Genomic DNA, 18,647 nt, shown 5'->3' with positions numbered 1-18,647 from the left:
CATGAACAAAAAAATATGAAGGTTCTGAAACCTTTTTCTTCACATTAGGGATTAATTCAAAGAATGACAACAATCACATTTTTTAATATTTTATGAATATATATATATATATAAATATAATAATATATTATATATATGTTTTTATTTATCTTAATATATATATATATTTCAAAAGAAGAAAAAAATATTAATAATAAATATAATTTGTAGATGATATTGCCTATTAAGTGTGTTGAATGTTATTTGGCAATGAGTTTAGGTGTACGTAAAAATTTAATTAAAAAAAAAAAAATAAAATATTCATATGGATATTATGTTGATATGGTAGAATGATTAATATATATATATATTTTTCTTTTTCTTTTTCTTTTTCTTTTTCTTTTTTTTTTTTTTTTTTTTTTTTTTTTTTTTGTAGAAGGTAAAATTTTGATTCTTCTTCTTATATATATAATGTATAGAATTGTTTTGTGTATATAATAATATACCCTCCGAGTTTATATGTTTATTCATTCATTCATCCTTTTGAATCCATATATATATATATATATATATATATATATATATATATATATTGTTAATTTATTTTTTTGAAATAATTTTTTGTTTGAACATATAATAATGCTGAAAGTGCTTGCTAAAAATGTAAGAAAGAAAAATCATAGATACATCAGTTATTATTCTCTAAGAAATCATAGCCGATTAAAAGATATAGATGATGAGACCTATAATATATTAAAGAGTTATAAAAATAAGAATGATATAAACTTATCTGTTGTACATAATATAATGCCTAGATATATGAAGGAATATTTAAGTATAGATTTAAATCCAAATATATTTGTGAATAATAAGAATATAGAAATGCTAGAATATATAGCCTTAAATTCATTCAATTTGGAAAAGAAATATTGGGGTTGCCTTGTTAGTACCACTTCACTTAATAATAATAATAATAACAAATCTATTGATGATTATTTTTTCAATAAATTGTATGGACATTTTTTAAAGAAGGAATGTAAAATATTACGCATAAATTTTTGCTTAGAACAAAATATAGAAAATAATATAAGTAGTGATATAATGCAAAATATATATAATGTTATTAATATACAAAATATAAATGAACCAAATTATAATGAAATGCAAAAAATTTCTAATGATTTTAATCCAGACATTATATATATTGACGAATCTAATAATCCTTATAACATTGATTATGATAAATTCATTAAAGGAATAAAAAATAAAAATAATAAAATTCATAACAAACCTATTATTATTACCAATATGAATAACAAAGCTAGTTTAATTTCACAAAATTTTATCAATTCTCCTTTTACTCATTCAGATATTGTTTTTACATATTTTAATGAGAATTTCAGAGCACATAATAGTTTTGTTATTTTTTATAAAAAAGGATATAAATGTGTAAATACAGATGGTCATATAATTGAATATGATTATGAGAAAAAATTAAAACATACCTTTGGTAATGCATATTTAAATAATATATTTTTTTCCTTCTTTACTTCTTTTAAATTAATGAAAAATGAAGAATTCAAAGAATATGTAAAACAAACTAAAGAAAATACATACACATTATATAAATATATTAATAGGAAATATTTCTATTTACAATATTCTCAAAATAATAACTTTTTTAATTTAAATCCATCAAATTGTACTTTTAATGTACAAGAATTTTATCTTTTATGTAATAAATTAAATATATACTTTGATATATTAAAAGATAAATCGTCTAATCAAAAATCATTCAATATTGGATCTAATTATTTAACAACCTTGGGATTATTAACACATGATATAAAAAACGTGGCAGAATTTTTTAATGAATCTGTTGTTTTATATTTTTATTTAAAAGAAAAATCCAAATTATCAAATATGTCATTTATTCAATATATTGAAAATAATTCTTCAGCATCCGATATTTTTTCTCTTGCTGTTGATATATCATCTTTTATATCATCATATCCATCTCCATACACAAATGAAGCAAAATAAATAATTCAATTAATATATAAATATATATATATATATATATATGTGGATATATTTATACATATAATCGTTTACATATATATATATATATAATACCATTTAAATTATCCAAATAATGAAAAAAAAAGATTTGAATTATTTTATTAATATCTATTTAGATTTTTATTATAATTTTTTCTTTTTTTTATCAACATATTAAAATATTATAATTCTTATTAATGTCTAAAGACATAAAAATAAGTTTTAAAAAACAAAACGATACTATTAATTAGAAAAGAAAGATTTTCATCAATCTTTCATATTTCTTCCAACTTATAATATATATGTATATATATATATATAACTATAAACGTATAAATGTATAAACACATAAAAATATAATATATAAAATTTCGGTGAAATCATTTATTTTAAAGGTATATAAAATAAATATGTAAAATTAAAATTAACATATATATATATATATATATATATATATATATATATAATAATATGTTAGAAATATTTAAAATGTTATATGCATTAATGAAAAATTATATGCAAAACATTTTATAACAATAATTCAGCTTCTTTTTTCTCTCTCCATTCAATAGCCTTTTGTCTAGCTAGTTGAACCGATTTATATTCTAAAAAAAAAAAAAAAAAAAAAAAAAAAATTATAATATAATATAATATTACAATGAATGTATGAAATATTTAATATGCTTAAATGATTAAATGGTGTTAATTTAATTTTTATATATATCAATATTATAATAACATTATAAATATATATAATATATAATAAATAAGAATAAAAATTATTATATGTGAGATGAAAAAAAAATATGAACATATATTATATTATTATTACATATATATATTTCATTATATTTTTACCGTTAACTGAAAAACCTTTTGTTTGTATTTTTCCATTTTCCTTCCAGTTAGCTCTCCATAGTTTTCTGGACTTATCATAATAAACACCTTTTCTAGCTTCAAATGATGCAATAACTCCATCAATTTCTAAATCATAAAATCCTGTTCTTTTTTTGCCCTTATTAGTGTTGGTAGAGTTAGCATTTTTTTTTAATGTTTTATTCACTTGTTTGGCTTCACAATCTTTCGATGTTTTTTCATATTTATTATCAGTTTTATTATTATTATTATTATTATTACTAATATTTTTGTTGCAAGATTTGGTTGATGCCTTTTTTACAGATTCATTGATATTTTTATTTTTATTCATATTTTTTGCCTTTCCATTATCCGAATTGGGTGTCATATTATTATTAAGTTCTTTATTTGATAATATATTTGTTTTTTTTAAATATCTACAGTTTTTTCCCTGTTTATTTCCATCTGTATGTATATAATTTTGCGATTTCTTCTGAAGGTTATTTTTTACCTGATTATTTACACGTACATCAGAATGTGTAGTTAGTTGATCATGTAGATGTCCATGTTCATTTTTTTTACGATGTGTTTGTGTTTTTTTAGCTTTATTTTTGTTAGTATTATTATACATATTAAAAAGGTGTTCAGGTATCTCCATGCCATGAACAATATATGTTTTTTTCCTTTGGTTTTCTAAGATATCTAATGAATTCAATAATTTATTTATATCCATAGATTTATTAAAATTTTTCATATACCATGGTTGTATAAATTGATTCATATTAAAATATACATCAGAAGAATCAACATATGTTGTTTCTCCATTATTTATACAATCTTTTGTAAACTCAAAAGACACATAATGTGGTTCATTTACTTTTCTTAATTCATCTAATTCGTTTAAGATAATTTTTAAAATATAAAAATCAATTTTTTTTATATTTTCATTACATAAGGATCTAAATATTAATACATAAATTTTTAATTCATCATTATTTAATTCCATAATTTTCTTCCAATGAAAAAAAAAATTACATTTATAATCACCCCATGTAGGTACCCTTTTCCTTATTTCTAATAAAACATCATAACAGTTTATTTGATTGTGTAAGTATTTTTCCATCCACATTTTTTTTCTCATAAAATCGTTAAATTCTTGGAACACATTTTCGTCACATTTATATGAAATATTATTATTATGATTATTATGATTATTGTTATTATTATTGTTATTATTATTGTTATTGTTGTTATTATTATTATGATTATTATTATGATTATTATTACTATTATTATTATTATTATTATTATTTTTATTATCATTATTATAATTCTTATTATTACTACTATTATTAACATTTTTCTTGTTTGTGCATTCATCCTGAGGTTTATCATTATTCATATTGTTATTATTATTTTTGTCATTATTAGTATCATTCTTCTTATTACCATTATAACCATCTACATTAATATAACTGTTTTCTTTATAAGTATTATTTCTATTACATTTCTCATTAATATTAGCATCACACATTGTATCACAATCATTATTATTATTATTATTATTGGTGTTGTGGTTTGTTTCTTCAATGCTATTAATTTGATCTTCATCCTTCATATAACCATCATCACTACTTTTATTACTTTTATTATTTTTATTATTTTTATTATTTTTATTATTTTTTGATTTTGTACTCTTTTTAGATTCCTCCTCAACCTTGTTATCATTTATATTCTGACTCTTCTTAAGATCATCATTCCTATTTTTTGGAGTCTTCCTATTATTATTTTCACTGTCATCCTTTTTTTCATCACACAAACTGATATTCTTTTTATTATCATTTTTTTTATTATTATCATTATTATTATTTTTTTTATTTTTATTCGTTGTAGTAATAACATTTGAAGAAGTGCAAAATTTTTTGATTTTTTCAAAGCTATCTTGTAGATTATTATGTCCATCAGTGATATTATTATTTTCTATAATTTCAACATAGACATCATCTTCTTCATATTTATAATTTGGAATTACACAGTCATCACTTATAACATAACAACCTGAATCATTATATATTCTATTATTTTTAATAAAATTTTCTAAATGTTCTTCTTGTTTCATAATATATTTCTTTTCTTCTTTTATACCTATATGTATTTTTGTACTATCATTATTTGAATTTACATAATTTTTACAATTCATAATTTTGTTATAATTACTAGAAGGAGCTTTACTATTATTAGAATTATCATTACAATTATTATTACAAATATTATTATTATTATTATTATTATCATTAAAATCATTTTTATGATTATCATTACAATCATTGTTATGATTAATATTACTACTATTACAACTATCATTATTATTATCATTATTATAAATACTACTGTAACTATTTTGTGTACTTGTGGTGTTACTATTCATATTAAAATCGGATTTACTACTAGACCTACTATTATAGTAATTACTAGTTTTATTAATTGACTTATTATTATTATTATGATTATTTTTAATTTTTTTGATATTATTATTATTTTGTCTTGTTGTAGAATTCACGTTACTTTTAACACTAAACTTTTCGAGATCATTCATATGATTATAATTATCATTCTTATTGTTAATTTTTTTAATTTTTTTATATATTTCCGTTTGATCATTGTCATTTGTTTTAGAGAGATTCATTTTTTTTCTTTTGCTTGTATTTTTTTTATCTTTCAACTTATTTTTGTTTTTCTCTGTATTATTAAAAAAAACATAGTTATCTTTTAAATTAATTTTTTCACTAATTTCTTTTTCATCACATGATGAAGAATTTTTTATAGTTCTTTTTTCAATAACACAAACACTTTCATTATCATGCTTCTCATCTAAATTTCGATTAAGATTTATATGTTCTTCTTTTGCCAAAAAATCTAATGTTTTTGTTAGACAGTTTAATTTACTATTATATAAATCATCATTAAAAATATAATTATTATAATAATATTTCTTTTCATCAGATGATATATTTTTTGTATAATCTTTTTGTAAAAAATTTTCATTGTCTAATGTATTATCATTATATTCTTCAATGTCTATTACTAATTCTAATCTTTTTACTTTATTCTTTTCAACATCATATTTTTTTAATTTCTTATATTCAATTGTATCTTCTTCTATTTTAATACCTTGTATATTTTTATCATAATTATTTATTTTTTTATTTTCTTCGCTTCTCTCCTTATCATTTGAATAACATTTCTTTTCGTAATCTATTTCATTTCTTTCTAATTTTATATTTTCTATATTTTCATTATGTACTTGAGAATTTGCAATCTCATTTTTTTCATATTCCTCAATAGCTTTCAATATATCTAATGCATAATTATTATTATTATTATTTTTATTATTATTTTTATTATTATTATTTTTACTATTATTATTTTTATTATTTATTAGCATTTTCGTTTCATTTTCTGAAATAATTTTATCAGATATATTCCTTGTATTATTACCATCAGGTTGGTTATGTATTTCTTTTTTTATAGGTAAGCAATTATAATTATTATTTGTTTTGATTTTTTTAAAAATTCGACTTGTGCCCTTAGATACAGAAATATTATGACAGTTGGATTTATTATTTATACTATTATACTCGTTCATATTTTATTCTTACTTTGTTAATTGGTTATAAGAAAAAAAAAAAAAAAAAAAAAAAAAAAAAAAAATTAGTAATAAATATATGGACAAATAAATGGATTAATAAATAGACGAATAAATAATTAAATCAATAAATAAATTAATACACACATAAATACATACATATATTCATATATAAAGACATCAAAATGGTATACACATTATATAAAATGTGGTGTAAATAATATAAATTTTAAATATAAAAAATCAAATGACAAAATCTATAAAAAAAAAATGATAACTTAAAAATCATACAAATAGATAATAAAAATTATATTATTATAAACATTATAATTATATATACTATTATTTATTACGTAACATTGAAATATTAAAAAAAGTTTAGAATCAACTGAATACAAATATGAGTAACATTTTTTTTTTTTTTTTTTTTTTTTTTTCTTGGGAAAAGAAAAATAAGATATAAGTAAATATTATCATATATAAGAAATTATAAAAAAAAAAAAAATGAAATAATATATATAATATTATAAAGACAAAAAATAAGATGTATAAATAAATAAACATATAAATGTATATATAAATATATATTCTTTCTTTTATATTTCTAAATAATCACATTTGAAAATTTCAAAAGAAAAATAAATATATATATATATAATTAGGGTTCATCTGTTTTTTTTCTGTTTTTTTTTTTTTTTTTTTTAAATTAAATTACACACTACGAATAATATATATAATAAAATTTTTTAAATTCTTTTTAAAGTATATTATTAATTGTAATATGAAATTGAATATAAATTTAGTATTAAAAGAAATATATATAATAATAATATGAACATATAATATATATATATTGTAGTAATAATATAATAACGAATGAATTACTATAAATTGCATAACATATATTTATATATATATAATTATTATTATTATTATTTTTATATATTATTTATTTATATGTTTATTATTTTATATATGGTATCCTCTTTTATTTATATGGTATTATTTCTTACTTCTAATAACAAGTGGTGCCTTAAACTGAATTATATGTACTTTATATATATATATAATATTATATATATAATGTATATATTTTCTTACCATTTATATATATATACACATATCTTATTATTTTGAATACTTAATTTGTCTGGTTAAACTATAATTCAAAATATTTGATAAATGTGTATTTTTATGTTATAATAATTTAATAATGGTATTATATATATATATAATAATCCATTTACTAAAAGTAAGGTTTTTTTTTTTTTTTTTTTTTAATACCTATACATATATATATAATATGTATAACATTTATATATAATAAAATATGTATGTGCATATAATTATACTAAAATACACATGCACATATAATATATATATAAAGAAATATATATATATATATATATATATATATATATATATTTTCTTTTTACTATTTATTTTCATTTATAAAAGAAATTTTAACAAAATAACAAACAAAAAAGTATCATATACAATATATTTTATAATATATTCCAATAATATATGTCCTCATATGTATTATAATTACTCCTATAAGTTTTTTTTTTTTTTTTTTTTTTTCTTTTTTATAATTTTATAAATATACAAACATATTTTAAATAAATAATATCTCATTAACATAAAATTGTAATAAATTCTTAAAACATACGTGAAATATTTTTCATATTTCATCCCTAAATATAATAAGGAAACAAATATATATGTTTATATTTCTTCAATATTTATTCTTCAAAGGGATATATTAATATGCTACATATATAGATAATATAACAATTTATATATATTTAAATATAAAATCCGTTTTCCTTTTTGATAAAACAAATTAATTTTATTAAAGGGACATAAAATAAATAACAACATATATATATATATATATATATATATATATGTACATGTTTATTTGTTTATTTAAAAACATCTATAGCTTTTAGAAAAAAAAAAAAAAAAAAAAAAAAATAGAAAAGACTGCTTATATCGAATAAATGTAATTATGATTATATTATACATTAATATATAAGACCTTAATGTATATTAGATTATTATTGTGTGCATATAAAATATAAAACAAAATGAAGTATTATATATAATAATACTTTAAGGGTTAAATTATTATATTTCATGTAACAGGAAATGTTATATAAATAATGTTTTTTTTTTTTTTTTTTTTTCTTTTTTGTACCATTCTTTTTTTAGATATAAAAAATATACACATATATAATATATATGTGTTATATTTAATTTAGAATGTTTATTCATGTCTTCATAAATTATTGAGCCCGAATTTTATTAAATATATATATATATATATATATATATATATATATATATCGTACTATACAACTACATTCCTATTTCACTTATAACAATCTCAGTTCTTTTTCTTATTTTTTATATTTTACATTATTTTTTTTTTTTAAGTGAATAAACTCATAAATATAAATGACGAATTATTTAATGGCCCACGTATTTTATTTATAATATTTTATTGAATTATAATTATAACAGGCATTAGAATGAATTACCCACAACACACTTATAAATATATAAATAGTTTTTAAATATATATATATAAATTGCACACACTTATATAAATATTAGTTTATATAATCATATAATCCTATAAAACCATATACACACAAATATATATATATATATATATATATATATATATATAAAAGAAACAATACTATTATAATAAAATAAATAATAATAATAATTAATTAGTCCCGTATATCATATAATTTGACCTTAAGGAATACAATAAGATTTATAATAAGAATAAACACTATGTATTTTTTTTTTTTTTTTTTTTTTTAATATATAATTATGCATTTAAATTTTGGTAATTATATAAAATAAGCTATAAAAATTATATATTATAAAAGAAAAAATATTATATATTATATGCACGTAATATTAAGAAACAGTAAAAATATACTTTTACTAATATGAACTTATTTAATACATCAATATTTAATTTGCCATTATATGTTGAATTATATATATATATATATATATATTTTTTTTTTTTTTTTATATTTATTATAAATGTAAGATTATTCTTTTGTTAAAATAAAGTCGTTTTTATTATTTCACAAAATGATAAAAAAGAAATTTATAACAAAATGAATATTTATTTTTTATACACATAATTAAATATATACAATAAAGATATATGTGATTAAATAAATAAATAAATAAATATATATATATATATATATATATATATATATATTATATATGGCACATAAAAAAAGTGGCTAGTTCTGAAAAAAAAAAAAAAAATTTAAATATATATATATATATAATATTATTACATTTTTATGACAAAATATATGATATTATCAGGAACATAATTTTATATATCATATATATATATTAATATCCCTTAAAAATGTATTTAATTTATTTATAATTATGAATAAATGAGAAGATCATAAAATGCTACACTTTTATATAAAACATATGAATAATGCTATTGTTTTTGTGTGCTTATATTACGTTATAGATATATTTCTTTTGTTCTTAACCTTTTATTTTAAATCTGTCAATAAATGGGCACTACATGGGAAAAATTTATTTCTAAAAATCGAAAAAGATGAAGAACCATATAATACTAAGCTTTATAAGTTCAAACGTATATTTGATAATTTTATAATTTCGAAGACTTATTTTTCACATTTTTATATCATTGGTTTAGTTATTAATTCAATAATTCTATTTCAAGTATAAAAAAGAAAAAAAAAAAAAAAAAAAAAAAACAGGAAAGAGAAAAAAAAGAAATTTAATATTTTTTTCTTTAAAGTTAATATATAATTTTTTTTTGTTTTTTTTTCTCTTTTTCTTATTATTAAGGATGTTCAATATAATCTAGAAAATCAAAAAAATGGTAATATATTTCTTATATTCTATATGATTATATATCAAATGATTTTAAAAATTATAAAAAAAAAAAAATAATAATAAAATAATGGTTGTCTTTATATTAAAAATATATACATATAATAAAATTTAAATGACACAAATAAACATATTTATTTTTATTTCTTTTTAGTTTATTATCACATTTGTCTAACCAATCTCATTTTTGAAATTCATTTATTAAGAAGGTTTTTCGAACAATTATTTTTAGTTAGGACTACTACAAAATCGTTCATGCATATTTGCTCATATCTTTTAGGAATAAGGTATATTATAATAAATAACTGAAAAATAAAAATATAAAATTGATCTATATAATATAAAGAAGTATATAAATATATATATATATATATATATATATATATATATATATATATATGTTATTTTTTTAACATTTTAGCTTTTACATTATAACACCTTTTTCCTTATACAATAATAAACAAATAAATTATAATTGGTCAATAATTTTCCCTCTTCTCCTTTTCATATTTGGAAATATAATTCAGGTATAAATTAAAAAAAAAAAATAAAATATAAATATAATATATATATATATATATATAATATATACATATTTCTTTTATTTTAGTTTGACTCTCATCTTAGATTAGCTAAGCTACGCCCAAAAGGTTTGTAATAAAATAAATACAATCATATGTATAAATAATACTTTCATATATATATATAAACCCTTCTATGTTAGGAATAAAAAAAAGTGATACTTTTTATAAAGTACCATATGGAGGTTTTTTTCATTTTGTCAGTTGTCCACATTATTTTGCGGAAATTTTAATCTACTTTTCATTCTTCTTATTAAACAAAAATATCACATGGTTATTTAAAAAAAAAAAAATTAACATTAAACATATTAATATATTATATGTCTTTATATTTTTCTTGAATTTATCAATATATATAATAAAATTTATTTATTTTATTTATTCATCTATTATTGTTTTTTTTTTTTATTTTTTTTTTTTAATTCAGCTCATTGAATTTCCTTTTAGTTTTATTAATCCTAATTAAAAATGGTAATCACTTATCTCTATAATTCAAAAATATTGTTTTATTTAAATGGTTATTATTTATATAAGCATATTTTTTTTTTATCACTTAGGTATGCAAACGCATGAATGGTATTTAAAAGTTTTAGCAGACATGTATCCCAAGTAATTTATTTATAAAATTATATAAAAATTTTTAATTTCTATTTTTTATTAAAAATATATTATTTTTATTATATATTTTTTTCTTAATATAGGAACAGGAAAATAATCATCCCATTTATTTTTTAAGTATATGATAACATTATGTTTTAAATATATAATACATTGAAGTGACGTGTTTTTTTAATAAATGGAGTACATTTTTTAAATATATTTGTAAATACTTCCTTTTTTTTCTTTTTTTTCTTTTTTTTTTTTTTTCCAAAATTAAATATATGAAGAAAAAATATCTTATATATACATATATATAATATATATACTATTCATGATTATAAATATCATTTAATATTGTTCATTTAAGTAAAAATAACTCATATATAAAAAATAATAATAATACAATGAATGGAGATAGAAATAAAAATATATACAATGTGTAATAAATAATATATTTTTTCTTATTTTATTTGAATGTAAACAATTGTTGGACATCCAAATATAAATGATTACTTAATTTTTTTTTTTTTTATTTATTATATTGAGAAGATATATATTTGTACGTATGATGTAAGAAAAAATATATTTTACCATACACATATATATATATATATATATATATATAATACATATATGTATTCTTTTTTTTTTTCCCATTAAAGTGTTCATTTTTGATCACATAATGATATACAGTGGTTTGTCAAAGAATCAATGTCCATATGGCTAGTTAACAAATCGTCCGGTATAGTAACAGATTGACAACACATTTCACACATTTCTGTCAAACATTCTTCTTTATCATTATCATCTTCACATGATTTTATTAATTCTTCATTTGGAGATTCAATACATGATTTTTTAAGATAATTTAAAACTTCAGATGTTTGAAGAATTTTATCATCCAATTTTTGACATAAAATTTCACATTTTCTAATATCTTCTTCGTCTGTTGTATCTATTTTATTACAGCATATGGTACAAAATTCATTTGTACAATTATCATTTTCTTTATCATATTCATTACAATAATTTATTATATCAACTATATTTTTATGAGTAGCACAATAATAAGCATCCTTCTTCATTTGACGAGACGATTCCTCAAATGAGTGTTTATCTATTGGAGCTTCTTTTCTAATATCAGCATTTTTATTGTCAGCCATTTGTTTGTATCCCATGTCCTGTTCTTGTTCATCCTCTTTTATTGTAGCTTGTTCAAATTTTGAAAAAATTGGAGGTAAGAAACTTTCAGTATCTAAGGTAGGTGTAGGAGTATAAGGTTTAAAATCAAAAGGGTGCATAAAGATATTACTAAATGATACCTTTGAACAATTATAAGAAGTAAATCCAACTGATTGTCCATCTGATAAATGTAATCCAATTAAACTGAATATAGGATATGTCATAAATCCAGTACCTAAATTTACATTAATATTATTAGAGCTAAAGGATACAGTTACACGATTCCATATATTTTCCTTATATCCAGAAATAATCGATTTAGATAATAATTGAAGTTTCCCATTCACATTTTGTCTTAAGCGAGTAAATCCAGGTCCTATTTCTAAGATGGTATAGTTTTTTGAATCTAAAAATTTGAACATAGTGCCTACAATCCCATTACTACATTCAGGATAAACTGAAAAATTTAGCACACCAGTTTGACAACTTTTATTTTGTAAAATAATAAAAGAAGGTACTTGTTCTTCATTTTCTACTTCTTTTATATTTGAATTTTGTAGTATAACATGCTTTTCATTCCCAATATTTTTGGCAAATTTCCAATTAGTTGTACCACCAATCGAATTCTCTGGTTCAAATGCCATATATGATTTATTAAATTTTCCTACATAATATTCTTCATATATATTACAACTTATAGGAGAAATGTTATATGATAATATTTCTTTTGTTGAACATTCTACCGATTCTATGGTTATATTTGTAAATTGTACATTATCTATACCATAGGTATAGAATCCAATAGTTCCAGATGAACTGAAATCATCATTTATTATGATATCAGGTTTTGGTAATTCATATATAGGTTTATTTGTTTTAATAACTGTTATTATTATTTTTGATCCTATACATTCTATTCTTACTGCAAACCAATCCGCTTGTTCTATATCATTTCCATTAATAGTAGCTAATTCAGTTACTATGTTATTTTCAAATTTTAGTAATCTCTTATTAAATTCATTATTTTGTCTATCATTATTTAATTCTAGCATATAAAAATTATATTTGTCATATGATCTAAATATGAGTCCAACCGACCCTACACCTTTTATATGTACATATGTGGAAAATACAAAATCATAAAATGATTTATATCTTAAAAATGCATAACTTCCATTAAATGAATTTATGACATTATTTTCCAGAGAATTATAAACACGTACATTTTGAACTAATGTGATACCATTGAGACCTTCATATAATGGATTATCTAATATATTCCATTTTCCAACTTGTTCTAATTGTACAGAATTAATTATTTCAAATATATCATATATATTATCTATATTATCTAATTTAAATGATTCAAATTCTTTGTGTCTTAATTTTTCATCTACTAAAATCTCTAATTTATATTTTCTCTTCTCCAACTCGGAATTAATTTTTGATGATAATACTTTTATCAAATTGAATACTTTTTCAACATCTTTTAGTGTTTCATTAGATAAAAGTTCTATATTTTTTTCAAATATTTCTGTTGGTTTTAGATATCTTCTAGCGTTAGAAATAATTTTTATTGATTGTTTATTTATTAAAGCTAAAAAGGTGGGATCTGTGCTACCAACTTGCTTATTTACTATAGTTATCAAATCGTTAATAGCATCAGCAGTGGAAGAGTCAACATAAGTATTTTCTTTATTATCAATATTATTTAATTTATTATCTATTTCTAGGAAAGAAAATATTGGACTACTATTATCATTATTATTATTAGTAGTAGTATTATTAATGTTAATATCATCCTTTGGACATTTGGGAGGAACATGAAATAATTTAAAGCCAACTTCTTGTGTATCATTTAGAAAACTTTCGGATATAATACCATTTTGAAAAAAACCTCCATATTCATTTAAAGCATTAATAACTCTTAAATGTATTAAATAGTGCTTGTCGTATATCCCAGCATGTATTGCAGACAAACATATTGAGCTATCTTCAGAATATATATTACCTTCACCACCTATGACACTTTCTTCAATATCTCTTTCTAAACAATCATGAGGACACTTAATTAAATATTCATTTCCAATCATCTTTTCTATTTCGCTTGTTTCTTTTAAACTACTTTGACAATCCAAATTTACAAATGGTTCTGGCAAATTAATAGAATTTATATTATCTGAACATACAAAAGCAGACATTTCACTACTGGACGAATCAAAAAAGGTTATCCCAATATTATTTATACCAAATGTATTACCTACAGGAGTTCCAAATTTTGATATAATATCATGAACATTTGTTTGATAATCAAGTGAATAATAAAACTCGGAATCATCTTTACGAATGGCTAAAGGAACCGGATTTGTTATATTTATATCCATAATATCAAATACTTTTTTTAAGGTATATATTTGACTTTCATGATGTAAATGGATAGGATTCAATCCATATGTGGCACATACATTTTCAACATCTTTTAATTTGTTAATAATTTTATTGTCAACTGATGGAATATAATATGTAGCACCTATTTTCATATCACAAAATACTCTTAACACATTTTGAGAACATGTAGTTAATACATAATAAAAACCTGAAGGCGAACTAGGTAAGGCATTTTTTAAATGAAAACAATTATCTGCTGGATTATCACTTGTTTGTCCTAATTCTTTTGTCGATGTAGAATAATAAGAACTTAATGGATTCATTTTTATAATATTTTCTGTTTGTTTTATAACTTCATAAATATTTTTAAGAATAACATTTTTTATATTACTAATATCTTTATGTCTTTTCTCTTTTTCCAACTTACACTTTTTTAATTTAGGATTTAAGCTTTGTATCTTTAAAGCTTCATTTTGTATTTTTTCAGCATATTGTTGTAATTCATTATCTAAGTGTTTTAATTGCTTGCCTTCTTCTAAATTCACTTCGGATACAAACTCAAAAAAATATTTATCTCGAGCATCATCTGTATCTTTTATTTTATCGCAATCATCAACTATAGATTTAATTCTGTTAGAATATACAGAAAATTTCTTAATACCATAAAATAATTTATTTTCTTCACAGAACTCAGGATTAGGTGCCATGAGTGTTAATCTGATATATTGAGCTTCTGTATTATGTAAATTGTTTATAGTACTTCTTAAAAAATTGGCTAAATTACTACTAACCTCCTTATAATTTTCACCATCACTGCTTAAACTAATTGAATATTTGGTGGCTGGATATTTCCAATCAATAATAGCTTTTTGTAATTTATATATACTACCTAAATTTAGATCAAAATGGACTGAATCTGGAGCGGTCTCTAAATTGAATTCTTGAGAAATCCAGAAAGTGTCCAAAAGCCCATCAACGACTTTATCAGGTGAATAATTCTTATTATCCGATGATAATGTAGAGGTAGTTTCTTTATGAAGAGCAACATCAATACTTCCAGATTTATGACCATCTTGAGATAGACAAAAATTGCCATTTCTTAATATTTTCAATTGATTATTTGGTAATAATTGCCAACTACTACGTCCATCATTATGTTCTAAGCTTGCATTACAATCTTCTAACGTGAGTCTACCACCGTTTGCTACTAAATTATCTTTTAATGTTATACATAAATTATTAATTGGATTATATATTTGATTTTTAGCATTTAATTTCCACAAATCTCTACCATCTAAATAGGATATAGCAGTAATACATCCATCTAAAACCACTTCATTTTTTTCATCTATTTGTAAACATAAATCTTGTGTCAAGCTAGACATTCCACTTTGGATTCTTAATGTGGGATCTCTAGAACCTAGGACGTTGGTAAAATTTATACCAAAATAATCATGAATAGCATGCCTCATATTAACCTTAATAGATTTAGCTCTAATAACATGATTAAATATTATATTTTGTACAACATTTCCTTTGAAAAAATAAAATAGAATAAAATAAAAAATAAAAAAAAGGAATAAATGAATGAATCATTAATATAAATTAAATAATTAATTTATTATATAAAAGTATACATATTTATCATATTTTACATTTATCATTGTTTATAATAATTTATTTTAATATTCATATATTACCAACTCTAGATTCAATTACTTGATATGGAACTACTTCTTCATATGGTTCATTACCATCATAGCTAGCTAAAATGGATACTTCTCCAGGTGTATAGGCCCAATGTATTATTATCCCATTGAGAGATCGCACATTTTTTAAGTGACCTATCCAAGAAACAACATCATTAACATTATGTTTCCCTTCTGAACACCAATATCCAGAACCTCTTGTTAAGGCATTTTCAGCAGCATATTGTGGTAGACCATTTTCGCCAATACTTGCAAAGGTTGAAGTAGCTTCACAAAATTCAAATTTGAAAAAAGTATTACTTATGTCATCTTCACATTTAACAAATAAATTAAACGAAAAAATTATTACAAACGCATAATTAATGAAAAACAATTTTGTCATAATTTGGTTATTTTGTTATATATACAAAAAAAAAGGAAAAAAAAAAAAAAAAAAAAAAATATTATACCCAAACCACTATATTAAAAAAAAAAAAAAAATTATATATGATAATCTAATTTGTGAGAAAACCAAGTAAATATCCTGATATTTACTTACATAAATTATAATTACACACAAAAAATAAAAAATCAAAAAAGAGAATATGATGTTACAAATTATTTTGTAAAAATATATAGCACATTTATTTTTATTATTATTATTTTTTTTAATATATATTTATTTGTCTACTCGTATTATATAAAATAAACTTATGTTCTTTATTGAAATTTTTCCATTTATTATGTTATATAACATTTATATATATTGTCCAAATTTTATTTGTACATTTTATTTATTATTATTTTTTTTGATATATACATATATGCATACAATTAAGTATTTGCAAAAAATAAAATATATTAAATTGTAGACCGGTGATATTACAGATCTTTTTTTTTTTTTTTTTTCTTCCTGATCATACAGAAAAAATACACATATATATATATGTATATATATATATATTTTTTTTTTCCGTGATCTATATATGCTCTACAAATACATACAAAAAAATACAAAAAAAAAGTAATACAATATGAAAATATTCATAAAAAATAAATATAATTGAAAAATAAAACAAGTAAAAAAATAAAAAAAATTAAAAATTAAAGCAAAATTGAAAAGACAATTTAATCATTATTTATTAAAAAATATAAAATGTAATTTTAATATTCTATCATATTAATTTAATTAAGTAAATATATATATATATATATATTTATTTATATTATTTTATAAATATTAAACTTTTTTGACAAAATTATATACTTATGTATTTTTTGATGACTTTATATTATTTATATAGACAGTCTTATTTTTTTTTTTTTTTTTTTTTCTTTTATTATATATATAATATAATAAAATAAGGAAAAGATCTTTATTCAGTATAACAAATGTACCAGATATATATTTTATGAAACCCATGTGTTATTATTATTTTGTAAGATTTAAATGGAATTTAAAAAAGTAATAAAGAACTTAAAATTTTTTAGCTATATAATGATATATATAATATATATATATTTTTATATATACAATTATAAATTAGAACAAATAATATTTGACATAATTTCTCATTTGTATTAAAACACATTTTACTTAAAAAAATTAAAAGGAATACACTATTATATATATATATATATATATGGATCAAGTAAGATAAAGAAAAATAAAATTCTTAAATTAAAAACAGATAGTTTGTTATATATTTTTATCGTAATACCAAAAATACCTATAAAGTTTAA

General features: G+C 19.2%; 4 protein-coding genes across 4 annotated transcripts; 2 read left to right on the top strand and 2 right to left on the bottom strand.

Annotated features, from left to right (window-relative positions):
* Positions 1 to 618: 618 nt before the first annotated feature.
* Positions 619 to 2,022, top strand: PADL01_1456100 (serine hydroxymethyltransferase, putative; the record flags this gene model as incomplete). The annotated part of the gene is made up of 1 exon (XM_028684855.1): positions 619 to 2,022. One exon carries the CDS (start codon positions 619 to 621, stop codon positions 2,020 to 2,022), a length of 1,404 nt encoding a protein of 467 aa, XP_028540892.1.
* A 546-nt stretch (positions 2,023 to 2,568) lies between these two features.
* PADL01_1456000 (transcription factor with AP2 domain(s)) lies at positions 2,569 to 6,541 on the bottom strand (the record flags this gene model as incomplete). Its single annotated transcript, XM_028684854.1, has 2 exons — positions 2,569 to 2,645; positions 2,899 to 6,541. 2 exons carry the CDS (start codon positions 6,539 to 6,541, stop codon positions 2,569 to 2,571), a joined length of 3,720 nt encoding a protein of 1,239 aa, XP_028540891.1.
* Positions 6,542 to 10,006: 3,465 nt separating this feature from the next.
* On the top strand, positions 10,007 to 11,781 carry PADL01_1455900 (polyprenol reductase, putative; the record flags this gene model as incomplete). Its single annotated transcript, XM_028684853.1, has 9 exons — positions 10,007 to 10,291; positions 10,421 to 10,454; positions 10,620 to 10,752; positions 10,887 to 10,992; positions 11,076 to 11,115; positions 11,190 to 11,319; positions 11,474 to 11,517; positions 11,604 to 11,655; positions 11,748 to 11,781. 9 exons carry the CDS (start codon positions 10,007 to 10,009, stop codon positions 11,779 to 11,781), a joined length of 858 nt encoding a protein of 285 aa, XP_028540890.1.
* Positions 11,782 to 12,311: 530 nt separating this feature from the next.
* On the bottom strand, positions 12,312 to 17,307 carry PADL01_1455800 (LCCL domain-containing protein; the record flags this gene model as incomplete). The annotated part of the gene is made up of 2 exons (XM_028684852.1): positions 12,312 to 16,750; positions 16,917 to 17,307. The coding sequence occupies 2 exons, from the start codon at positions 17,305 to 17,307 to the stop codon at positions 12,312 to 12,314; spliced, it is 4,830 nt and encodes a 1,609-aa protein (XP_028540889.1).
* Positions 17,308 to 18,647: the final 1,340 nt, after the last annotated feature.

This window comes from Plasmodium sp. gorilla clade G2 (assembly GCF_900097015.1).
Source record: "Plasmodium sp. gorilla clade G2 genome assembly, chromosome: 14".
NCBI lineage: Eukaryota > Apicomplexa > Aconoidasida > Haemosporida > Plasmodiidae > Plasmodium > Plasmodium adleri (nom. inval.).
This window is presented reverse-complemented; position numbering and strand designations above follow the sequence as displayed.